This window comes from Vicugna pacos, chromosome 10 (assembly GCF_048564905.1).
Source record: "Vicugna pacos chromosome 10, VicPac4, whole genome shotgun sequence".
Classification (NCBI taxonomy): Eukaryota; Metazoa; Chordata; class Mammalia; order Artiodactyla; family Camelidae; genus Vicugna; species Vicugna pacos.
The window spans coordinates 65049554-65076271 of NC_132996.1; the positions used below are offsets into that span (position 1 = coordinate 65049554).

General features: G+C 39.5%; 3 protein-coding genes across 13 annotated transcripts in view; 2 read left to right on the plus strand and 1 right to left on the minus strand.

Moving 5' to 3' along the window:
* Positions 1–26718, minus strand: part of LOC102540431 (membrane-spanning 4-domains subfamily A member 4A) — a 169972-nt gene that overhangs the window by 83994 nt on the left and 59260 nt on the right. The window lies entirely within an intron of this gene.
* MS4A5 (membrane spanning 4-domains A5) lies at positions 5540–25550 on the plus strand. The gene is made up of 5 exons (XM_006214934.3): positions 5540–5803; positions 11812–11940; positions 14301–14357; positions 15339–15491; positions 25401–25550. Exons 1-5 carry the CDS (start codon positions 5651–5653, stop codon positions 25512–25514), a joined length of 606 nt encoding a protein of 201 aa, XP_006214996.1. The 5' UTR covers positions 5540–5650; the 3' UTR covers positions 25515–25550.
* The window catches only part of MS4A1 (membrane spanning 4-domains A1), a 32182-nt gene continuing 20865 nt past the window's right edge, over positions 15402–26718 (plus strand). The window contains exon 1 of the mRNA XM_072970025.1: positions 15402–15491. The gene's annotated coding sequence lies outside the window, so the exon portion shown is untranslated. The remainder of the gene's footprint in view (positions 15492–26718) is intronic.

The following is a 26718-nucleotide window of genomic DNA, read 5'->3' on the forward strand; positions in this document are numbered from 1 at the left end:
ATTTCTCAACCCTTGTGACATATAATTTCAATCTCAGTGGTCAAAGGAAATCATGTGGTCAAAAGCCTTCAGTTACCCACCATCCTCCAAGCCTAATTACATTTTTCAATCCTCTTCCCTCTCTGAAGTCTTTCTGACCCATTTGGAGTTATTAACCATCCATTCTTTCTCCAATATTCATCCCCCTTATTGGCTTCTTTGGATTTTTCAACAGCAATACTGGAAATGAGAAGTCAGTGATGCTTTAAACATTAAGAATAACTGCTCTCATCTAGAATTTTGTACCAAAAACAAACCATCAAACTATTGAGGGGATATAAATTAAAACATTTTCAGGAGTGCACAGTCTCCAAATTTTCTGGTTTTTCTCTCTTCTGTAACTGCTATTGAACCTCCTCAATCAGACATTTTTTGTTATTATATTCTTTTCTATTTCCTATTTTCTTGCTCTTTTATTCCACATTCTAGTTAATTTTCTCTACCACGTATCAAAACCCTCTACTGAGGTTTTCTTTCTGGCTATCATCGTAATTTTGAAGAGATCTATTTGTTCTCTTTTTCCATTTTGAACAGCCAGGAACAGCAACTCTGGGGGGCAAATGCTAAGTCTGGGTGCAGGGGAGCAGAAGAGCAGGTCAGCTCAAGGCAAAGAAACTCTGCCTGGTCAGGAAGGGGTTAGCCAAGCTACCAGCATCAGCAGAGGCAAGTGAGACCGGGTAAAATCTGGAATACTCTGCAAACCAACAGTAATTTTTGTGATATGATAATTAACTCCTGTACGGTCAGGACCCCTAAGATGGCAGTTCTCTTACTCTCTGTCCATCCCCCTCCCAACCCGGCCCTGCCTCACCCTTACCTTCTGCCCATGACTGCCTCCCCTTCCTAAGCTGAAAGTATAATCAATTAACTACCTGCATGATTGGCCCTACCCCCAGATAACGACTGTTCTGGCCCTTGGACCAGAATGGCTCCTGTATGTTTGGTCATCAACAGGGAACAGCAGCCCTCACAATGGTTAGTAACCCAAAAAGCGGGGAGGGGACATGTTCCAACAGCCCCCCTGGCAACCAAGGAGCCCCTCTGACGTCACATCCCCTATAAACGATACCCTCCTCCTCCCCGTGTAGCAAAGATTGCTGCCGTGTCCTGCCTGCCTTCGGCCATACGTGATGGGGTGTCACTCCAGGACCTATGCCTCTGAGTTGTTAAGACTCCCGGTCCAACAAATCACCGATGTCGCTGTCGCTGATGCCGGGTTCTTCCTTCAGTCTAGGGGCTGGGCAACTGCAAGGGTGGCAGGACTGCAGGGTGCAGTCCAATAACTCCATCCCACAACTCCCTTAACTTTGCTGAGAAAATACAAAGTGGGATGGCAAAGGAAAAAGAACTTGCCCAATTACATTCTTGTGACGCTTGGGCCACATTACAGCCCATCACTCTCTGGGCAGGGACTAGCTTCCAGGCGGCTGCAGGAGTGACAGTGTTGGCAGAAGCAGCATAAGGAAGGTAGGAGGTGGTCCACTAGAGGTGAACTCAGCCTTCGTAAAGTGGCAGCTGAGTCCTCGATCAATTTAAACATTTGATAAAACTGGAATGATCACCTCTTCACATCGCTACAAAGCTTAGCAAAGAACTGTCATTCTCTTTTAATAAAAACTGAAATGCAGCATTCTTCAGTCTCCACTGGTTTTCTGTACACAACACCTCTTATGAAATCAAAAAACATGAAAATGAAAACCACAGTCAAAGAAAAGCAGTAACAGAAACCAATCTACAAATGACCCAGATATTGAAGCTAATAGAAAAAGGCTTTAAAGTAACTTATACATAAATTTGAGGAATTACAGAAAAAGATGGAAATGGAGACAAAGTTTAAATGAGCACTATAAAAACAAGGCTGACATTTCAGACCTGAAAAATATTGTACCTGAAAATTTTAAAAAATGTATTATTTGAGATTAACAACAGAATAAACATGGAAGAATAAAGGCATTCCAAACTCGAAGACAACCAATAAAAATCATTATAAATGAAAGAGAAAATAATGTTGAAGAAGACTGAACTATAAGCATCTGTCACTTGTGAGACAATTTCAAGTAGTCTAAACAGATGTGTACTCAGAGTCACAAAAGAAGAGAAAAAGTGGCAGAAAAGACTTCTAAAGAATTATTGGTAGAAGGAGTTTCAGCTTTGATAAAAATTAAGTCCACAACACCAAGGACCTTAATGAACCCAAAAAATAACTAAAGGAAACTATACATACTTCACCTTTAGGGGCCAGCTGGGACTTCAATCTAGTTACAGGCTTAGAAACAAAGAGAGGGGTGGGGTGGGTCCTAAGGAGACTCAGCCCTGTCTTGCATGGGAACTGTCTCAGGAGAAGTCATTACAGGTCTTGCAGGGTTGATCCCTTCAGATGGGGTTAAAGAGGCCTCTACCACTGGGGTGACAAGGCCACTCCCAATGGTGTAGAGAAGTTTCTTCCACTGGCAGAGAAGGCTCACTAGACTCTAGGGTCTCAGTGTCCCCAGCTTTTATCAAGATCTTCCAACATGTCCCCATTCCAACTTGCAGGAGCCCATTCTTTCCCCAGTCAATGCCCCCACTTCAACAGCAGATACCCTGGGATGCTGCTGGGCGTTTAATTTACATTGTAACTCATCCAGTCCCCGAATGAGATTCTGTATTGGATTTTCAGCAATCTCAGCCCTGTGGCTATAGGATATATGGGTCTCCTTCAGGGCACACACACACAAGCTGTTGGGTCATTTATGGGGCAACTGGACTAGGAATCAGAATCCCTGAACTCACTGTTTTTTCTTACCTCTTTGTCCAGTGACAATAGGAGCAACGAGCCAATTCCGTTATATTCATTAGTTTCCCCAAACTGTTCAAAAGCATCATATACAGCCACTCAGCTCCTTGCTACTGACATTCACGCATTAAACAGCAAGAGAAAACTGGAGAATTAGGGACCCCGTAAGCAGGTGGCGTGATCGCTACTGCTGCACTCTGTAGAGTACAGATGTTTTAAAAGGGGGGAGATTTTGTAACAGAGAGAAAGACGAGAAACTTAAAAACAAAAGTGAGCTTCTGCTGCAGGAAGAGAAGAATAAGAGAAAGAGCAGAGAGAGCCTTTCCCGGACCTAGCAAGGGAATCAGAGAAGAGGCTGTGAGAAGAGGCTTAATCCCACTGATTGCGACTCAGAGAACTCTGACCTCTTGGATCCTCCTAACAACTGTGGAGCAGACTGGTGCTCTCTGGAGTCATAAAACCCCTACCCCTGGGCTCTCTGTGTGCCTGGAGCCTACTGACACCTTAACCCCCACACCCACCCTTTGCATACCTGCATTTCTACAAGATAAAAGCATCGTCAATTGTCTAACAAAACTCATCGCCCCAGGAGATAGCCTGTCTCACAAAGCCCTCAACGGACAGGACTCACATCTTTCCCAGATCAAAGTCGTAAATCCTATTATTCAGAGAAGTCCCTGACAGATCTTACAACCAATCAGGTACCTGTGCACGAACTGCACAAACATGCAGCCCTTGCTCCTTGTGTTCGCAGCCCCCTTTCCCCAATAAAAGACCCTGCACGCCCACCCTCGGGCATCTCACGCAGGCATCTCTCTGTGTGGCCCGCTGTTGTCTGTAGCAGCACACCTATTAAACTTTCCTAAACCTTCCTCGTGGCCTTTGGTGAATTCTTTTACCATCGGCGATCCCTGCATTGTGTCCACAACTGAAACTTCCCTGGAACAGTCAGCAATAAGAAGTTTGAAATAAAGGCTCGATTTGGGAACACTGAGGAATACAGGGACATTATACATTATTCCATAGACCACCTTAAGGCTAGAGTTAACTCTCATGAGAAGAGTAGGCTTTGACAGATTGGAAATTAAGAAGAAATCTAAGGGTGCGGGAAGAAAGAAAAGCGGTGTACAACATGCTATCCGTGTATCAGTGGGTAGAGGATTTATTATCAGGAGGCTATGGAGTTCCATAGTCACCTTGAAATGAAGAAATGAGGTAGAATAACTTTTGGACTAACTCAGTGTGACATTTCCAATGTTCTTACAGCCAAGTTCACAAAAATACATGGGACACTTGGCTGATAAACCAACCAAAATGAGCTTTGGAAGTAATGCAAGCATAAAACAAAACAAAGCACCTGGTCACCATAATCAAAATGGTAATAATAATAGAAATAATATTTATTGCTATTATTTTTAATCCATTAATTTATTCAACATCCACTACATGCCAGATACTTTATAGTTCACTCACAATAACCCTACAAGGTCAGAATTATTACTTCCATTTTTGAATCAGGAAGGCAATGTTTCAATAAATATGTAAGTGAATACGAATATGTAAGTTAATATACCACTTAGCCAGGACTCCAGAACTAGCAAATAAAAGGGCTTGGTATTAATTCTAGGTTTCTATGCTCCAAGGACTGACTCTTCCACTAAATCTCCAGAATTAGCTCACATGAATTAAAGTTATCTTTAGTTCTTTTTCTACCACTTGTCATAGTTATTACTACACTGTTCTGGTCATCAATGCAAAAGAGAGAGACAGAGAGAAACTAGAAAAGGTCCAGAGGAAAGCTAAAATGTGTGCAATGAGGATGAAATGGTACATTGCAAAGTATCTGGAATAGAGTTTGCTTAACTCAGAGAACACTAGCCCAACATCAGAGGATTTCCATAAAGGACGCTCACCTGTTAGGATTCTATGCCCATGGAAGACTGAATGCTAGAAGGTAAATTCAGAGAAAAGGACTTGTAAGGGGGGTGGTCTTTTAAAATGTTCTAACTGGCAAGTGGCTAGATGCTGCACATCAGGATTTTCAGTTTAGGAAGAACTGATCTTAACAAGGAACAACAGAGGATGACAAAACAGTGTCTCAGTGGACACAACTCTTCCCCTCCCTTCAGCGCTACAATACGACACACAGACCCTCCCCTAAAGATGTGGAATCTTTTTTCTTACCCCTTGAGTCTGGGTTGTCTACGCCATTTGTTTAGGTCATTGGGACCTTAGCACACATGCGTCAGCAGACTTTTGAGAAACATTAGTGCATCAGAGGAGAATCAAGAGTCTGCCAACAGCCAGTTGCGTGACTGAGGCCACACGAAATCACCTAGCTCTGGGCACTCCTCTCATTAACCACAGATGCATGAGAAACCCTGGTAGAGCTGAGCTGAGCTGGACCAGCAGAACCACCCACAGAACCCACAGAACTGTCAGCACAGTCAAATGTTCAAAATACTTATTTATTTGGGAACTGAAATGTCTTTACAGATCACCTTTACAGATCACCAGCAAGATCAACGGATACATAAGGAGGCTGAAACCAAGAGGGAGGGTGTGACTTGCCCAAGGTCAGGGTGAGTTCCTGACTGAATCAGGACCACCAGTCAGGTCCTCTGACCCCCAGTTCTGGGCCTTTTACTCACTAACTTTCTTGAGATCTCAACCAGCCCTGAGATTCCATGACTCTGTGACTCGATGGTTCTATAATTCCAAGACAAGGCACAACAATGCCTGTGCTCCAGACAGCCTTGGCACAGGAGAAGAACATGATCTAGACAGAAGCATCAACCAAGCAGATTTTCACCTCAAAATATCAACGACACCATCATGAATTCAAACACTGCACACAACCCTGTGTTTCTGGTATTTCCTCCAGAGATCACTGTTCCCGAATTTCAGTCAACGGACCATACAGCCACAACCTATGACTCTATTATGCCCTTTCCAAAACGACTTACTAAAAAAATGAAAATCTTAGGGGTAAGTAAGATTTGCCCCAATGTAGACTCAACTGAGGGTATATTATGGGCTTAATGTTTGCTATTCCCAAAATTCATATTTGAAACCATAATCCCAATGTATGGTATCTGGAGGTGGGGCCATTGGGAGGTAATTAGTTCATGATGGTGGAGCCTTCATGAATGGGATGAGTGCCCTTATAAGAAGAGGTCAGAAAGCTAGCTAGCTCTCTTTCCAACATATGAGGATACAACAGGGAAGTAAGCACTCTGCAACCTGGAAGAGGGTCTTCACCAAAATCTGACCGTGCTGATGCTCTGATCTCAGACTTCCAGCCTCCAGAACTGTGAGAAATAAAGTTCTGTTGTTTACAAGTCTATGGCACTTTGTTATAGCAATCTGAACTGATCAAGACAGCAGAAATTGGCAAGAACTGAGGTGCTTCTATAACAAATACCTAAAACTGTAGAAACATCTTTGGAACTGGGTAATGGGTAGAGGCTAGAAGACTTTTTTTTTAATTGAAATATAGTCAGTCTATATGTTGTGTTAATTTCTGGTGTATAGCATAGTGATTCAGTTACATACATATATTTATTCTTTTCATATTCTTTTTCATTATAGGCTATTACAAGGTATTGAATATAGTTCTCTATGCTAAATCGTAAGACCTTGTTGTTTATATTTCTTATTTATAGTAGTTAGTATCTACTAATTCAGAGCTCCCAACTTATCCCCTCTACTCCTCTCTCCTTTCCCTCCTGGTAACCTTAAGTTTGTTTTCTATGTATGTGAGTCTGTTTCTGTTTTATAAATAATTTCATTTGTGTCATTTATTTACATTCCATATATGAGTGATATCATATTGTATTTTTCTTTCTCTTTCTGGATCACTTCACTTAAAATGATGATCTCTGGGTCCATCCATGTTGCTGCTGATGGCATTACTTTATTCTTTTTTATAGCTAAGTTGTGTTTCATTGTGTGTGTGTGTGTGTGTGTGTGTGTGTCTGTGTGTCTGTGTCTGTGTGTGTATACACCACATCTTCTTTATCCAGTCATCTGTTGATGAACATTTAGGTTACTTTCATGTCTTGGCTATTGTAAATAGTGCTACTATGAACACTGGGAGCATGCATCTTTTTGAATTAGAGTTTCATCCAGATATAAGCCCAGGAGTGGGATTGCTGGATCATATGATGTCTATTTTTAGTTTTTTAGGGAATCTCTATACTGTTTTCCATAATGGTTACACCAAGCTACCTTCCTACCAACTGTGTAGGAGGGCTCCCTTTTCTCCACACTCTCTCCAGCATTTATCGTTTGTGGGTTTTTTAAATTATGGCCATTCTGACTTGCATGAAGTGATACCTCATTGTAGTTTTGATGTGCAATTCTCTGGTAAGTAGTGATATTGAGTAAAGTGTCAAAGGAGTGGCTTGGCTCTTCCTGACTGCTTACAGTAAAATGCAAGGAGAGGAATGACTTGAATATTAAGCAAAAGGTAACCAGATCTAAAAGATTTGGAAAATTCTCAGCCTATCCATATTGCAAAAACTGAGAGTGTTGGGAAGACAACACGAAAAGTGTGGCCAAGTGGCCATTTGATAAGGAGATTAGGGTGGGTGTGGATCACCTTAGAAGGGAAAACTAGCATTTTGAGCCTAAGGGGAAGGAGATAGAAAGGATTGAAGGAAGGCTGTCAGACTTCTTGGATTTTAAAGCACAATGTTTTAAGGTAGTTCCAACTTTTATTCCCATTCAATTCAGGAAGTGTGTATCACATTTCTATATCAACGATTTACATGCTTCTATGGAAAGGAAAATATTAAATGAATAAGCCAAGGTCCCTAGGCTCTTAAAAGTGACCATCAAAGTAAGAATCGTCAAACTAACCATCTATAAGATTTTTTCCAGTCAAGTCCAGGAAAAAAGAAAGGAAAGAGAAAACCAAATAAAAGTCAACAGACCAAATTCTACACCCTGGGTTACTGAGTTCTATGGTTTTTTATTTTCCCAATGAAAAATCAGACTTCAGTTTGACATGATATGGTATTTTTCTGTGTGGGGCTTTTACAGAAACTCCTCTTAGTACCATAACTCCTCATCTACCCATTCATCCAACTATCCACTTCATTAATATTAATTATATTTTATTTACCAATCTTCCTTTCAGACAATGTCAGAATTCCAGGTATGTTTGAGGCTATAATACTACCCATATCTTAGAAAATATCTATCCTTTTTATCTCCAGCCTCTGAGAATGGAAAACAGAAAGAAATTTTTTTTCAGGAAAAAAAAAATGGATTTATAGAGAAAGATGGCCCACTGACATGCAGAACAGGGCCATCAGTCTAAACTGCGTTAGCATCTATTCAAATATTATGGTAGGCAAACTTCTGCTAAAGAGTGCAAAATATTTTAACCAATATGTATTGAACCATGTGCAAGAAACTATGTTAACCACTAGGGGGGTTAGAGAAATAAATACAATCTAGTTTCTCTCACTGAGGAGAGTAAACATATAATTTAAAATCAATGAAATGAAAATATTAATAACTACATCTCAATGCAGTATCTACTAACAGCCACAGATAGTGGTGGTGATGGGGTGGCAGAAACCAGAGAGGAAACAGTTACTTCCTGCTAAAAGGGATGACACAGCATCATGGCAAGTCTGAACACTGAAGAAGAGATGGAATTTAACGAGGGAGTGGAGGGAGGTGCAATGTTCTAGATGAAGAAAGAACCATGAACAAGAGTTCACAGCAGCATGGCTTGGGAACGGCAAAGGAGAGCTGGCAGAAAGTAAACTAGGCTTAAAAGGTGCAAGAGGATTAAAAAATACAAAATAAGAAACAAACAGGATTGATTAAATCAACCGTGGTACATCCACTAAAAGAAATTACTCAGCCCTAAAAGAAATGAGCCATCAAGCCGTGAGGGCACATGGGGGACACTTAGACACACATGGCTCAGTGAAGGAAGCCAGCTTGTAAAGGCTACCAACCACTTGATTCCAAGTATATGGCATTCTGGAAAAGCCGAAATATAGAGACAATAAAAAGATAAGTGGTTTCCAGGAGATGAAGGGGGGAAGGTGGGATACATTAGGTGGAGAAAAGAGGATATTTTACAGCAGAAAACTATTCTGTACAATACTATAATGGTGGATACATGTCATTTTACATTTGCCAAAACCCACAGAATACAAAACAAAGAGTGGAGACTAGTGTAAACTATGGACTTTGGTTGACAATGATGTGTCGGTGCTCGTTCACAAGTTGTAACACATATACCCCTCCCTCTGGCAGGGGCTGCTGAGAGTTGGGGGAGGATATGAAGGAATGTGGCAGGGGACATATGGAAATCCTCTGTACTTTCCTGTGAGCCTAAAACCCCTTTTAAAAATAAAGCTTGTTAATTTAAATAAAATGGTAACTTTGGTAAATTTTACATATATTTCACCATGATGTCAATAAATACAAAAAAATACAAAAGGGTGGGGGGAAAAAACAGGAAGGTATTTTGGAGGCCTGATTGCCAAGAATCCTACATGCCTTCCTTACTTAGGTTTCAGAATGGAGACAAGTAGTTTCTGATCTGTAAAGTCAATAAAATGACCTAAGGAGCTTTATAAAATACGTATCAAGTCCTCAGGCCTCGTTCCAAACGAACTGAACTGCAATTCTGAAGGGGTCGGGGGCTAGAAATCATTTCTTGCACACTTCTCTGAGTGAAATTGATGACCACTAGATGGGGGAGCTATGTTTCAAACAACGTTGGATGGAAGTTCTGTTTTGCAGTCTTACTTCAGCCCTGGCACAACGCTGGAATAGAGACTAAGGAGGCTGGTGCAGAAAGGCCAGTCAGAAGGCAATTGTAACCGTTTAGATGAATGGGTAGTGGCTACTGAGTTGAATGTACTCCCCAACTATCAGGCTTCCCCATTACAAGAGCGGTATTTGTTCCTAGAAGGTTTAGGGCACCAAGAAGCGGAAGAGAATGTGCGCTCGCCTTGAGAACTCTCTCAAGAAGGGAAGACAAGGGGCTGGGCTCTCCTCATCCAGCTTCTTTGAAACTTGTCAACTGTAGCTGGAGAAAGGCCGGGAACACTTGTTCATCTGTACTGACACACGGGAGGGGCTCAGGGCGCATGAAACAAGTGCCCCAGCATTGGTCACAATGGAGAAAATGAAAGGAAAAAAAAGCCAAACATTTATGATTTTGCAAGGAAAGGGAAGAGGAAAGCTTTACTACTTTTTTATTGTTGGGGATCAAAGGACATTAGAAGGACAGAAGTTGACCTTAAGGCTTCAAGCCTAAGAAAAAGATGGAGCTAAAAATGAAGACAGAGAAGGTAGAAAGAAGGCAAGGTTTAAAGGGAGAAAAGCGAACTTGTTGCGCATACTGAATACAAGGTGGTAGCGGGACAGTCAAGCGGGGGTGTCTGACGGGAGCTGACAACGTGGGTCTGGAGTGGAGGGAAATGGTATCATTTACGACTCACCTACTTAAAGGGGACCGCTGCTATGGGAACAAGTAAGAATGACTGAGAAGGTGGACTGACAATAACAGAAGGCGGGGACACAGACTCACACATCATGTAACACCGTTCACGTCATTCTCATCAACCTTCCCTAGCAGTCGTCGAACCATGGCTGGGTGCCGTAGGGCATCACGAGTGTGGCAAGGGGAGAAAAAACAGACAAAAAGTAGAAAAGACGGGGAGTGCTCTGGGTCCAGGGAGGTGACAGTACCTCCACGGGCTCAGAGGACTGGTTGTCCACAGAAGGATTTTCTAACAGTTCACTTCTGCTTGAGGCCAGGCTGGAACGATGATTTGGAATTCAGTGTTTCTCAAACCATGTATATGCGAAAGACCTGGAGGGCTTTGTCTTCCAGCTTTAGTTGAGATATTATTGACATTAAACACTGTGTAAGTTTAAGGCGTACAATGTGATGATCTGATACATGTATAAACTGCGAAATGTTTACCACAATAAGGTTAGTTATCACATCCTTCACCTCACATAATTACTGTGCTGTTGTTTGCTGTACCTGAGATCCCAGAACCTGTAACTGGAGGTTTGCACCCTTTGACCAGCATCTCCCTGTGTCCCCCGCCCCTCAGTCCCTGGCAACCACCATTCTGCTCTCCATTTCTGTGAGTTCAGTGATTTTAGAAAGATCATACAGTACATGTCTTTCCTTTTTGACTTATTTCACTTAGCATAATGCCCACAGGGTCCATCCAGGTTGCTGTAAACGACAGTATTTCCTTCTTTTTTACAACTGAAAAATTTTCCATTATATATACACCACATCTTCTTCATCCATTCATCTGTCAATGGACACTTAGAATGCTTCCATGTCTTGCCTATGATGAATAATGCTGCCATGAACATGAGAGCACAGATGCCTCTCTGAAATAACGACTGCATTTCTTTCGGATATGTACTCACAAGTGGGGTCGCTGAGTCATGTGGTTGTATTATTTTTCATTTTTTGAGGAATCTCCATACTGTTTTCCATACTGATACATTCCCACCAATGATGCCCCCTTTTCTGCACATCACCACTAGCACTTGCTAGCTCGTCTTTTTGAGGATAGCCGTTCTAACAGATGCGAGTTGTGGTTTTCATTTGTATTTCCCTGACGCTTGGAGAGTTTAAGACACAGACTTCTCAGCCTCACCCTGGAGATCCTACGAAGTAAGTACAGGACGGGGCCTGGTAGTTCGCATTTCTAATTCCCAGGTGATGCTAACGCTGCCAGTCCATGGATTACATTTCCAGGTACAATGATTTAGAACATTTTACCTATGACCAAATACCAGGTAAAGGGGTCAAGAAACTACCTGTAGAAGCTTCTACTGTCATCATAAAGAAGTTTCTACTATCCTTCCCTTTTTTATAAAATAGAGTAAACTGCCAGATCCTTTTAACCAAAAGGAGATCTAGATTTTCAAAAAGGAAACCCACCATTTTGCTTTTTCCTCACCATGACTTTTTCCTCTGTTTACAGACTATCCAGATCCTGTTCGGACTGATGAACTTTTCTTTTGGAATCATTTTACTTTTCACCTTTGAAAACCCATACCCAAGGTTCCCCTTCATATTTGTTTCAGGATATCCATTCTGGAGCTCCGTTCTGGTGAGTAGAGTCACTCAAGTTCAATCTGAAGCCGTGCCAACAGGGATATTAGGGAGTTCTTAATAATGAAATGAGCTACATTCAGTTGTATGACATGCTTTGAAAAATTAAAATTCTACCTTGTTGAAGTTATTTCTAATGAATTTAATTCATCAGAGTTGCTTGTATTCAATCATTGGGTCTTGAGGTTCCTTTGGGAATCTTTCTTTGAGATTTTACATTATTGTCCATTCATTTCATTCGAAATGAGTGACTATCTATTATAAGCCAGATACACAGAGAAAGGCAATGAGGCTCCAAAGGTTACTAATACATGGGCCCTCACTGTGGAAAACAGTATAGAGTTACCACAAAATATTAAAAATACAATTACCATATGATCCAGAAATTCCACTTCTGGGAATATATCCAAAAGAAACCAAAAAAACTATGTCAAAGAGATATCTGAACTCCCATGTTTATGGCAGAATTATTTATAATAGCCAAGACATGGAAACAACAATCCATCAGTGGACAAATGAATGAAGAAGCTGTGAGATATATATATAGATACATATTCCTCATTCATTAAAAAATGAGGAAATCCTGCCACTTGTGACAACATGAATGAAACCTGAGGGTATTATGCAAAGCGAAATAAGTCAGACAGAGAAAGACAAATACCATATGATGCCACTTACATGTGGAATCTAAAAAAGAGATCCGATTTGTCATTACAAGGGGTGGGAGGGAACTGGATGAAGGTGGTCAAAAGGCACAAACTTCCAGTTATAAGATAAATTATGTACTAAAAATGCAATGTATGACATGATGCTGTAGTTAACAGCACTGCAGTGATAACAGGAAATCTTTTAAGAGTGTAGATCCTAAGAGTCCTCATCCCAAGGAAAAAAAATTTTTTCTTGTTTTGCTTTCTTTTTCCTTTTTTCTTTTTGTACCTATGTGTGATGATGGATGAATGTTTACTACTTTATTGTGGTACTCATTTCACGACATATGTAAGTCATATCGTTATGCTCTACACCCTAAACTTATCCAATGCTCCATGTTAATTGTATCTCAATAAAACTGGTGAGAAAAACAAACAAAGGAGAATAATACTGCATGAGCCCTTCCTTCAAAGGGCTCTCAAGTCTAGCAAGAAAGAAAATATGCAAACAGGTCGTTTCAAGGTAATCGATACATGATATCACAGAGGTGCAGAAAGTGCTTATATACGCAGAGATGAAGGATCAGTTTACTCTTTAAGAAGTGAAGAAGCAGGGAAGGCTTCTTAGATGTACTTCTGAGCTGCACAGAAGCACTTACTTAATCACATTCAATAAACATTGTTTTAGCATCTGTTTTAGTATCGGAGAATCAGACTCAGAGCAGAGAAAGGGCAGCGTGTGGGGATTCAGAGAAGGGCAGTCCCTGGTCTCACGGTCTCAGCTGAGAATATTAGACAGTTACCATGTGGTGTGGTGAGTGGTGACAGAGGGACACACAGCTACCTCTACAGGAAGATGCCACAGCACAGAGGTGAGGTTCCCCAGACACATTTCCAGCTTGACTGAGTCTTAAAGGAGGCATGGTTAACCAGGTGAGGACACACACAGAGGAAGAGAGGGGGAAGATCTGGGTGTAAGGGGGAGGGATGTCTTGCTGATGCCAAAGGAGAAAACATGGGCAAAGGGCTGAAGGGGTGGGAGAACATCTTCTCTTCTGAGAACTCTTGAGTTCAGCACACAGAGTGAGAGTGGAGGGATGAAGCTGAAAAAATGCCAGTCAAAGGACTAGAAATTTTAAAATGGATGTGTTGTAATCACATTGGAAGTTTCTACTACACAATGGTGCTACCAAGTATAATTCGCCTCCATGAACCTTACTGGGATTTTTTCCAGTTTCCAGCATACTTGCCGCAGCTCCACCGATGTTCTCACCCAAGAGAACACAATGGACCGCAGGTGGGTGTGAAGGAGGTTTCTTTCAAGAACGATGGAATCCAACCTTACTGGTTGTAAGCTGACTTGACACTAGTTTCTCAGGATATCAAAAGCTGAGTAGCTTTGACGCTGTGATTTCTCACAGTAGCTGTAAAAGGAAGATGGATGAGAAAACTAAAGCCCACTAAGGTTGAAAACAAAATTCTCATGTCCGAATAAATAAGTAAGACTAAAGCAAATTTCAGGTCCAGAATTTTGTCCATGGTGCATTTGTGGACAGTCATACAAGGCATCTCACCCTGCTCACTGTCCGGAGGATGATGTGAACTTGGAAGAAGGGTGTGGGAAAGAAAGCAGGTAGAGGTCTAATCTGTGAGAAATTGTTCAACATCAGCTAACCATGTCCGTCACTAAGATAATTATTTTTCTTAACAGTTCATTAATTCTGGAGCTTTTCTAGTTGCACTGGAAAGAAAAACCACAGAAACTCTGGTGAGTTATATGGTCCCTCTACTAAAAATGCATAACTTTGAAATACTGCATTCTAGCCTTGAACGTGAATTTGGAAAATCAGTAAGCCACCCTAATTCCACTGTCAAGTACTGATACCAACCAATAGCATTTGCTTCTTTTTCTCATAGAATTTAAAGCTTTAGTGCCAGAAGAGTCATCTAGTTTAATTCTTAGACACTGTGGCAGAGAATAAATGACTTGTCCAAGTTAGTCATCCAGTTGGTAGACTCGGTCTCAGTATTCCAGGAACTCCCTTTCATTCTTTCTGTATTTTTGGTACCTACTGCATGCCAGACACTTTGGCAGGCACTGGTTTGACTCGTATGATAGGCATGCTGTGTAGACAACCTAATTCCACCTTGTAAGCAGAAGCTCAAAATAAGTAATACAGCATTAATGAACGCAAATTTTTAACTTACCAGTGAGTTATAAGCAGAATATTTTTACTTTGCTCAAAGAATCAAAGACATTCACTATTCATTAATAGGCCAACAAATTATTTTCAGAAAAAGACATCTCCTGTGGGTTTGTGGTTTTAGGAAGAAATAAAAATTGCAAAGAAATACAATGCTTAGTTAAGCAGAGTCATGAAACAAAAATATAAACAGATCGTGACTTTTTACCAGAGCATCAAAACACAATGTAACGTAGCCAACCCCTAAGCATCTCTTTTGTCCAGAGTGCGCCCCACCCACCACCCACATTTAAATGAGAGCTAATTTAGACACAGCGGCAGGGCGGGGAATGGAAGGGTTAATAAATTCACTGGATCTTCTCATTTCTGTGGATGAGGACCTGAAGCCCAGGGAGGTAAAGTGACTCATATAAGATCACACAGCTCACACAGCTGCTTCGAGGCCCTGCAGTATTGGGACTACAATCCTGCTGTCCAGTCTCCCCACCTTCCACTGCTTCCACAGCGGGGCTGAGTCACTGCCTTATGTTCTTATTTTCTTTCAGGTGACGATGAGTCGAACCATGAACTGTCTCAGTGCCCTGGCAGCAACAGCTGGAATCATTCTCCTCACATTTGGTTTCATTCTAGATCAGCACTACTTTTGTGGCTATTCTGAAGAAGCCAGTCAGTGTCAGGCAATTACCACCCTATTCATTGTAAGTATCCTGCATTTGGGGGGCGAGGAGTAACAGGTGTAATCATGAAGACTTACTAGCACCCAATCAGTACCATCCAAATAATGCTGCAGACACATGTATTTCCTTTTATTCACAAACATTTACAGAAATCACAGTACCTGACAGACATTACATCAGGCATTGTGAAACTGAAAAATAAATACATTATAACCCCCACTTTTAGGAATTCACAGATGAGTAGTGGAGATGAAACATGCACACCGGTAAATATAATCAGAAGACAGTGATATACTAAAAGAAAAATGCAGGAATAGCAGTATGGTAATGGTTCAAAGCCCCAGATGTACATTAGAATCATGTGTGGAGTATTTTTATGGTTTTGGTTTTCATTTTAATATTTAGACTGGACTTTTGATAAAACATGGTAGATTGAAAATATGCACTTATTTCTGCTCTTTCCAAAATACCACTAAAATGAGCATAAAGGAATGTATAAGATATGAATCTACATGGAGAGGAAACAGTTAGCCAACAAGACCCATCAAAAATTACTGAGAAAGCTGAAAACTAATCAACTAAGGAAAACAAGGTCTTAATAGAAGAAAAATATTTCATATGGCACATTCTAAGAAATATGGAGTATTTGGGTGTACCAGGACTATAGAAAGCTGAGCAGAAGAGAAGATAGACTGGTAATTGTAAAGTGAGCTATTTGGAGCAACCCTCCTGAGAAAACAAAGCAAAATGTCACATAAAAAATGGCACAAATGAACTTATCTACAAAACAGAAACAGACTCACAGACATAGAAAACAAACTTATGGTTACCAGGGGGATGCGGGGTGGTGGGGAAGATAAATTAAGAGTTTGGGATTTGCAGATACAAACTACTATATATAAAACAGATAAACAACAAGGTCCTACTGTTTAGCACAGAGAACTATAGTCAATATCTTGTAATAATCTATAATGATAAAGAATATGAAAAAGAATATATGTATAACTGAATCACTATGCTGTACACCAGAGACTCATTTGACTGTAAGTCAAATATATTTCAATAATAAAAAAAACTACGTTAAAAAAATTTTTAACACCTTAAAAGCACTGAAGAGCTGAAAAGTCAACTGGAACTCCTAGATCAATTGTTACAAGAAAGCCTAACCTAGAATCTGTCAATGGACTGCCAAGGAGCAACAAAGCTGCTTATGCCTTGAGGCCATTTGTCAGTGTTGCCCTTTTGGAATCCGACTCCCAGCTTATGGGTAATGAAGAAAAAAGAAGCCACAGCCCAGAGTCCACTCAAGGTAGAAAGACCTAGAAAAGACATTCCCAACACTGCACTGGGTTGTTGAAAGATTACTGCACTCTTCAGATAAGGACAAAAAGACAAAGTACTCTGCCTCATAACAGCAGAGGCAGCTTGCTGAACAGAGTGAAAAAAGAAAGAGAGAAGTCCTTGAGAAATCATGGCCCCATATCAGACCCCATGACAACCTCCTCCCACCCTCCACCCCAACTGGGGTGTTAACATTTGGTAACATAAACTGGGTGAGCCAAGAATGGTCGAGCCTGAATTTGGTCTTGATATTTGGTGTACTTAGCACCCAACAAAAGCAAAACCAAAGGCTATCTGGAGGGAAGAACGTCCAACAATCTCAAGAAACTCCTACCAAATTTGGTGCCATATTTGATACTACACACTGGATAGATCAGAATGAATCATATTTCATGGAGACAAGGAATACAGAAGTGAGAATAAGAGATATAAAACATACAGTGAAAAAGTCTACAATATTTACAGAGAGAAGGAGAAAGAGAAAATGATAGATTTTTAAACCAATGAAAAGCATGAGACCACATATGCAAGAAGCCCAGTGAATCCCAGACACCTTGACACATTATAAGGAAAATGTAGAAAAGAAAAAGATAAAGAAAAGTTTAAAACAGCCAGTGGAAAAAGATGGATTATCTTTAAAGAAAAAAAAAAGCCAATTAGAATAGTGGAGTTATCTTCCGAGGGATAATAATTGGAAGGAAGGATGACAGGGACCTCCAGGGTATGGGTTTATGCTTATCTGGAAGCCTTTGTAGGAGGGCGTCTACAGAAAGATGGTGTTCGACATATTTTTTTTTAACTTTTAAAACTATGAGTTAAGTGCACAGTTTAACAAATTTTCATAAACTGAATATATCTGTATCTTAAGTTATTGTTTCTACCCCCACCCCATTCTGTATCATAGTCTGTATGAAGTCGCTATGTGTAACCAACAGTTAAGGAGTAGGGAGTCAGGCTCCAACTCCTTGAGGATAGAGTATCCACGTAAATTATTTGAAATTCTTCTAAATAGGAGATCTGCCTATTCTCCTTCTACTTAATTACTTACTTATACACTTATGTATTCAATCGTGTATTTATTACAGTACAGATTTATAGGTATTTATTTTACACTTTGGGTTGGAATCTAAAACTATTTTGTTGTGTAAATTGTTCAGTTGTAGCCATTGGGAACTCTTTTAGTTGGCTCCTGTGGTCCTTTGACTTACCTCTGTATGTTGTGGGGGGAGGGGAGCTGTCTGTCTGTTTTAGCATTTCCATACTTTCTGGTACTATGAGACTTCAAACCCTTTTTTTATATTAATTGAGATAATCATATTTTTTATCCTTATTCTATTGATATATGGTATATTTCACTGTTTTTTTTAATCTTAAATAAACCTTACATTTCTGGGTTAAATCCCACTTGGTCATGGTGCATAATCCCTTTTAAATGTTGTTGGATTCAGTTTTCTAGTATTTTGTTAAAGATTTTTGCGTACATATTTATAAGGGATGTTGGTCTGTAGTTGTCCTTTTTTGTGATGTCTTTGATTTTTGTGTCTGGTTAATACTGGCTTTACAGAATGAAGTGGGAAATATGCTTTCCTCTTAGACTTTTTGGGAGATTTTGTGAAGTAATGGTATTAAATTTTCTATAAAAATTTGGAAGAATTCACCCGTGAAGTCATCTTGGCCTGAGTTTTTCATTGTAGGAAGTTATAAAATTACTTGTTATATGTATATTGAGATTCTCTATTTCTTTGGGATTTCAATAGTTTGTGTCTTCCTAGGAGTTTGTCCTTTATTGTCAGCAAGAGTGAATGAAGAAATACAACAATACTAATTTTCAAGGAAGACTGTCTTGATGGTACCACGTTAGTATGGTCGTCTACCAATAATCTACCACCTTGAAGTACCACAGAGGGGAGAAAACGGCCAAGAGGATAAGCACACGGCCATCAATGGCATCTGTCATTTTGAGGGAGGGTAGCTAGGTTCCAATAGTCTTGAGTGGAACCAGTTTAGTTGCTAACTCTGTGGAGCTTGGGCCACCTTATCTGTCAGCTCTCCTATCTTTTGGACCACTTACTTCTGGAGAATTTCTAGAGGACTGCAGCTTAAGGCCAGTAATAAGTACATGGCAGTGGTGGTGGTTTTAGTAAGATCTTACCTAACAAGGCTCAAGTGTACTCTTTCTCAGATGATGTTTCCAAAATAACTAGTCTCCTGCCCAAGGTGACCAAGAACAATAAACAGTTGTCAAGGGAAAGCAGTCCATATCTGCTAGCGGACAATACTGACAAGTTTATTAAATAATCAGTATGATCAGCACGGGGGTCAAATCATGCACTGAAACATAACACAGAATTAATTTCTGAGGACTTAGTCAACGACTAAGCAGGAAGTGAGAAGATGTTAGGAAGAGTGAGAACTATGGAAAATCTACCCCTGCCTGCTGACATAAGGAATCAGCTGCTTCTAACAGGTGAAAAATGTGAAAAAGAATCTCTCTAACAGAAATTTCTCATATATAGACAAGACTTTAAAAAGTTGTTAGGAGATTTTAATGAGTAAACCAAGACAGTTGGTCCCAGAATGGATTTTGGTCAAAGAGATCGTTTATTTATTAGTCCCTGTGGCTGGCTAAGAAGACAGAATTACAAAATCTGTAATGACTCCTATCCTGTCACTTATTCTCATAGAAACACAAAAATACAGATAGAAGGCAGATAGGCAGCCAGGATGGTTAGTGGCAAAGCTTTGGCAGACCTTCACTAAGGAAAAAGAAAACAGCAAATCTGAAGAGGTAATGAAAAAGTCCTGGGAGACCAGATTCCTGGGGCAAATAAATAAACCCTGATCAATGAGCAGAGCTATACTCACCTCCCCAACACGGCCGTGCACACCCGACAGGGAGGACCACAGGGATCCCGTGGAAGAGGCCCTAGATGAATCAAAAGACCAGGATCATGGTGGTGAGGGTTCTGGCTAGACCTCTCTGGGGCCTCCATGACTGCCTGGCACCTTCAAAGACCACTAGGAAAATCTATGACAATTAAAAACTGAATGTATTGGATTTGCTAAGCAAGAGAGAGCACAGAGTGTCAGGCTCAATAGGGGAAAACAGGGAAGTGTATTAATAGGGTTTCCCAGCTGGAGTTAGTCATAAGGTGGCTTTAGGGGAGAGTAACAGTAGTCTAGGAAGGAACTTGTTAAATTAGCAAAGAAGAATAGTTGCTGAGACAGTCAACGGTCTTATTTTTGGAAAACATGAATTAACATAAAATTGCCTTTGAAACAGTTCTCTGTGGTCTTATCCTGAATAATAATAAGGCTCTGAAAAACCTTACTTTAAAACCTTGAACTTAAATAGTCGTCTTACACACCATGCTTTGGTGCACTTTATCAATTTGGTGGGTCAAAGTACAGGTATTTTTCAAATCATGGTTTCATTTCTCAATTCTCAGTAATTGTAACTAAAACCAAAAAGAATTAAAGACTATGAAAATTAAAAAGAAAAAAGTTGAAGCAATTGGATTAACAGCTCACTTCCAAAAAGCAACAATAAAAAAACAGAAGACAGTAGAACTACATCTTCAATGTACTGAATAAAACAACTGCCAACCAATAACCTACAGATGTCCATTAAACTATCTCACAAGGATGAAGGCGAAATGAAGAATTTTCAGAGATGAAAAAACTCAGTCTGCCTCCTATAGACCCATATTAAAAGAATAATAAAAGATGAACCCCAAATAGAAGGGAAATGATAGCACAGTGAGATGCAGTGAAGAACATGTGGACAAATACTAGCGAATACTGCTTGTATAACACAGTAATAATAATACATACTGGGCTTAAAAATAAAGTATTCAAAATGTCAGACAACATTAACATACAAGTAGAAAAGGGAGCAAATGGTGTTTTTGCTATCTGTGTTTGCTAGGGGCTTTAGTTTTACCTGAGAAGGAGGAAAATGTTTGAAGAACTTTAAAGTTTGGTCTGAATGCTTATGATATCATCAAAAATAAGAAACTAGAGCTAATAGATATATTTAGTCTACTACACCTGACAACAACAGAAAATATATTTTTATAGCACATACTAACAAAAATGACTATATATTCATAAATAAAACAATTACAGATTAATACTGAAGGCTAAAGTCATACAGTGTATGTCCTATGCAATAAAACCAGAACAATTAGAAAGTAAAAAGGAAAGGGAAGGAAAGGGAAGGGAAGGGAAAAGAAGAAAGGAAGGAAGGAAAGGAGGGAGGGAGGGAGGGTGAGAGAAAGGAAGAAAGGCATCTAAATCAGAAAGGAAGAGGTAAAACTGTCCGTTTGCAGATGACATGATATTATATAGAGAAAACCCTAAATACTCCACCAGAAAAACTTTTAAAACATATAAACGAATTTAGTAAAGTTGCAGGACAGAAAATCAATAAACAAATCAGCTGCATTTCTACACAATAATAACAAACCATCAGAAAGAAAAATTAAGGAAACAATCCCATTTAAAATTTCACCAGAAAACATAAAGTACACGAGAATAAATCTGACCAAGGAGGTGAAAGATTGGCACACTGAAAACTATGACACTGATTAAAGAAATTGAAGAAGACACAAAGAAATGGAAAGACAGCCCCTACCCATGGATTAGAAGAATTAATATTGTTAAAATGTCCATATTACCCAGAGCAAACCAATGCAATCCCTACCAAAATTCTACAGGCATTTTTCAAAATACAGAAAAAAAATCCTAAAATCTGTATGGCACCACAGAAGACCACAAATAGCCAAAGCAATCTTGAGAAGGAAAAACACATACTTTCTGATTTCAAACCATATTACAAAGCTACAGTCATCAAAACAGTATGGTATTGGCATAAAAATGGACAGATGGATCAATGGAACAGAACAGACAGCCCCAAAATAAACCCATGTATATACGGTCAATTAATTTATGGCAAAGGAATCAAGAATATACAATACGGAAAGGCCAATCTCTTCTATAAATGGTGTTGCGAAAAACCAGACAGCCATAAGCAAAAGAATAAAATTGGACCACTATCTTACATCATACACCAAAATAAACTCAAAATGGATTAAAGACTTGAATGTAGGACCTAAAACCATAAAACTCCTAGAGGGAAATACAGGTAGTAAGCTATTTCACATTGGTATTGGCAATGATTTTTTGGATTTGACATCAAAAGCAAAGGCAACAGAAGCAAAAATAAACAAGTGGAACAATATCGAACTAAAAAGCTTCTGGACAGCAAAGGAAACCATCCACAAGATACAAAGTCAACCTGTGGAATAGGACAAAATAGTATGTCTGATACAGGGCTGATATCTAAATTATATTTTTTGAAAAGTCATACAACTCAACAGCAAAAACAGCAAAAATACAATTAAAAAATGGGTGGAGAATCTGAGTAGACATTTGTTTCCAAAGAGGACATACAAAAGGCCAACAGGTACATGAAAAGATGCTCAATCATGAGGAAAATGCAAATCAAAACCACAATGAGATATCACCTCAGACCTGTCAGAATGGCTATTATCAAAAAGATAAGAAATAACAAGTGTTGGTGAGAAAGTGAAGAAAAGGGAACCTTTGCACACTGTTAGTAGGAATGTAAATTAGCACCACCACTATGGAATACAGTATGGAGGCTGCTCAAAAAATTAAAAATAGAACTACCACATGATCCAGCAATTCTACTCTGGTGTTTCTCCAAAGTAAACTAAAACACTAATTCAAAAATATATGTGTACCCTCATGACCACTGCAGCATATTTACAATAGCCAAGACCTAGAAACAACCTAAGTGCCCAGTGATGTATGAATGGATAAAGAAAATATGTATATATATATATATACACACACATACATATATATATATACACACACACACAATGGAGTATTATTTAGCCGTGAGAAAGACAGAAATCCTACCATTTGCATCAACATGGAAGGACCTTGAGGATGTTATGCTAAGTGAGATAAGTCAGATATTGAAAGACAAATACTGTATGATATCACCATATATGGAATCTAAAAAAGCCAAATTCAAAGAAACAGAGTAGAATGGTGGTTACCAGGGGCTGGAGGAGGGGGATTAAGGGAGACGTTAGTCAAAGGGTATAAACTCACATTTAGAAGATGAAGAAGTTCTGGATATCTAAAGCACAGCATCGTGATTACTGTTAACAGTACTTCAATGTTGCTAAGAGATTAGATCTCAAATGTTCTCATTACAAAAAAAGAAATGATAATTATGTGACATGACAGAAGGTTAGCTAACAAACACTATGATAATTATATTGTACTATAGAAATGTATCAAATCAACATGTTGTACACCTTAAACTTACACAGTGTTCTATGTCAATTACATCTCAATTTTTTAAAAAGTAAGTGAAACTGCAAGCCACAGAATGGGAGACAATCTCAATATATATATGTATCTGTCAGAGGACCCATATCCAGAATACAGTCAGTACTCCTGAAAATCAGTAATAAAAAGACCAAAAAATAAATGAGTAAGACTTGAACAAGCACTTCACAAAGAAAGATACACCAGTAGCTAGTGAGCATGTTAAGTATGTGCTCAATATCATTAGTTACCAAAGAGCTGCAAATCAAAATCACAATTAAGATACCACTCATGCACACCAGAATATCTTTAATCAAAAGAACAGGAAAAATCAAGTGTTGACAGGAATGGGAAGTAACCGGAATTCTTAGACAATTTGGTGGGAGTGTAACGTGGTTCAGTCACCTTGGAAAACTATTGGGTAGCTTTTAACAAAATTAAATATAGACCTATTTTATGTCTCAGCAATACATACAAGAATGTTTATAGCAAATCTAGTCGTAACAGTTAAAAGCTTGAAACAAGTCAAATGTCTGTCAATAACACAGTGGCTGAACAAACTGTGATTATTCAGAGTATTCAGAATACTGAGGTATGCAGCAACATGGGTGAAAGTCAACCCATCATACTCAACAAACAAAGTCAGATACAAAAATTAGCATGCATATTTAATAAAGGGTGTTAAGAGTCAGAATCGTGGTTCCTTCTGGAGGGAGCAGGAGGATCCACCAAGAAGGGACACTGGAGAACTTACTGGGGTGATGAAGATGTCGAATATACCTGGTCTAGGAAGCAAAAATGGGGTAAAATACACATATTTACGTAAAAACTCTGGTATGGTAAAAGAATTGGAAAAATAGTTTTAAAGTAGGTGACAGCAAGTTGTAATGTTCTTATATACAAAGAGAAAAACGTAAGTGACAAAACATCAAGAACACACACACAAAAAAAGAAACAAAAGATTAAGAGGAAGAAGCTTACAAAAATGCAAATGTAGCGGCCAAACATACTCCAGGTGATGCTCAAATTCATTAGTAGTCAGGGAAGTGCCAATTAAATTAGCAATGGATTAAGATTTACATTCACTAGACCGGCAAAAATTAAAGAATTATAAAAATGATCACAGACAGGGAAAATGGTGAGAAGAATGCTCTTGTACAGTGGTAGAAATGTGAAATGCTGCTACCATTTTGGAAAGCACGGAAACATTCACTTATGTGAAAGATACACATACCTTTAGCCCAGGTAGCTACCCCCACAGCAATTAAGCCACCCATGTATACAGGTGTGTGTGCAAGACGTGTATTGTAGCATTGCTCAGGGTGGTAAAAACAAACAACAAACAGAAAAGAAAAGAAGAGAAGAAAGAGGAAATAAATGATTTCCTGCCACTACAGAATAAATGCATTATGGTAACTACACCATGAGATACTATGGGACTCTAAGATAAAGCTTTTCAACTTGTAGTCAAAATATGCAGACAAATATGGTCATAGAACAGAATGCTAACCATATTAATATTAACAAACTTTCTCCAGCAAAACACTAGTGTGTGCAGCCTCTGGGCTATTAACAAGGTGTGTGTCCCTATATGTGCTCTTAGTTGTCAAAATACAGAAAGATTTTACAGGTATTTAGTGGTGACAAAAAGGACACAAGAAGTTACTATTGGCTTATTTTTACATGTTCCTCTTTTTCTGAGCCCATAGTTTTCTTTTTTCCCCTTTTTGCTTTCCTTTTCTTTTTTTGTTTTTAATTTTTTTTTTTAAATGGAGGTACCGGGGATTGAACCCAGGATGTCGCGCATGCTAAGCATGTGCTCTACCACTGAGCTATATCCTCCCCCTTCCTTTTCTATTTTTGCTTCTTTTTTGTGTTTTTCTTAACTTCTTTTCTTTCTCCTTCAAGAGACCACTTTTTAAATATTATTTCTTTGTATTGTATGTATTTATGAAATGGAGTTACTTCCTACATATAATTTAGAAAGCAGATGATTTTGGATGACTTTCTCTAAGACAATATGCAGTTCCATGCTGTGGTGTGCTCTGCTGGACTGCGTGCGTGCTCCCAGGAGCCTCCGCGAATTTGCTCCCTAAGCCTCAGATACACTATAGACACGTTGGGCGGCTGTCCTTACCTGGACACCACCACCTCTCTGTCATCAGAAAGCCATTACTGTGCTAACACTGTGACTTCTTTTTTTTTCTTCTTCTGTTACAGGGAATTTTGATTATGCTGATGGCCTTCAGCATTATTGAACTAGTCATTTCTCTGTCTTTCTCGATTTTGAGGGGAAACGTTAACGGTAGTGACTATTGTGAGGAATGCTGTTGAATAGCACTGCAAGAATAAAGATGTGTTATAATATTATTGAGCGATGAGTTATGCTTGTGAGGAAAAGCCAAGAGGAACATAATCTTGAGGCTGGCGATTCTTGGAGGCAAAGAGAAGTGACTCAAGGGAGTGGGGTCTGGAAACATTGTAGCTGATAAAACACATCGTGCCTCTTGGCAGCGCCATCTCCTCCTCTCCCCAAATCACACAGTCTCCGTGGTGTCAACTCCTCTGTTAGTCATGCATTCACTGAAGAAAAGGACAGCACTGTAGGGTTGGTTGTCACTGTCCAAACAGAGAAATGAACGAAAGCCCAGCACATGGATGGAGAGACCAGGTCCAAGACACCTCCTGCTAATTCTCCAAGAGACTCTCCCTTGGGGCTCCTGTTCCACTGCTGTGTGGAAAGATGGGTTGGCTGGAAGAATGGCTTGGCCCACAAATCTTACACTCATCAATGCTGGTCACTTACAACAACTAGAATAGCAACAGTGATGAGGACAAATATGAGGGAAGCCACTACAATGTTCCAGGCACCACGCTAAGTGCTTTAGGGGTATTCCTCATTTAATCGCACAAAAACTCTAAGAGGCAAATTTTATTAGTACACTCATTTTACTGGCAAGGAAGTGGAAGCACAGAGAGGGTAAGTCATGTACCCAAGGTCACAAAGACTGCAGTGGCAAAGGCATGGTATCAACAGGTAGTCTGACCCCAGATCCCAAGGTCTTACCCACTGGACCAACATACCAACGTATCTCAAACTTTTGGTCTCAGAACCTCTTCACATTCTTAGGAATTATTCAAGACTCATTACGCATTAATACAAGTAACATTTTTATTAACTACATTTTCCAAAATAAAAAATGTAGTGTGGAGAGTAGCTCTGACAGATAGCTTTGCAAATGTCTTTTTTTTTAGGTTACTTGATGTTCATTTATTTTTATCTCTTAGCTTTCTTTATAGTTTATAGACAAAAAAAACTGCACACATTGAATATGATCGTATGTCCCGATGCCACCACGATGATAACCAAGGTACTTAGCCTAGACATCACCTCCAAAGTTTTCCTTGTTTCTTTTGTGGGATTTTGTTGTTACTTTTGTTTTTTGGTAAAAGCACTTAACGTGAGATCTGTCCTCTTAACATGTTTTCAGGGGCGCAATGCTGTATTATTAACTATAAATACTCAGCTGTACACCAG

Excerpts from the sequence above, each read along its gene's own strand:
- MS4A5 (XM_006214934.3), top strand. The coding sequence starts at position 5,651 with ATGAATTCAAACACTGCACACAACCCTGTGTTTCTGGTATTTCCTCCA. Across the intron at positions 14,358-15,338 it reads GAAAAACCACAGAAACTCTG|GTGACGATGAGTCGAACCAT; the intron begins GTGAGTTATATG and ends ATTTTCTTTCAG. Across the intron at positions 15,492-25,400 it reads CAATTACCACCCTATTCATT|GGAATTTTGATTATGCTGAT; the intron begins GTAAGTATCCTG and ends CTTCTGTTACAG.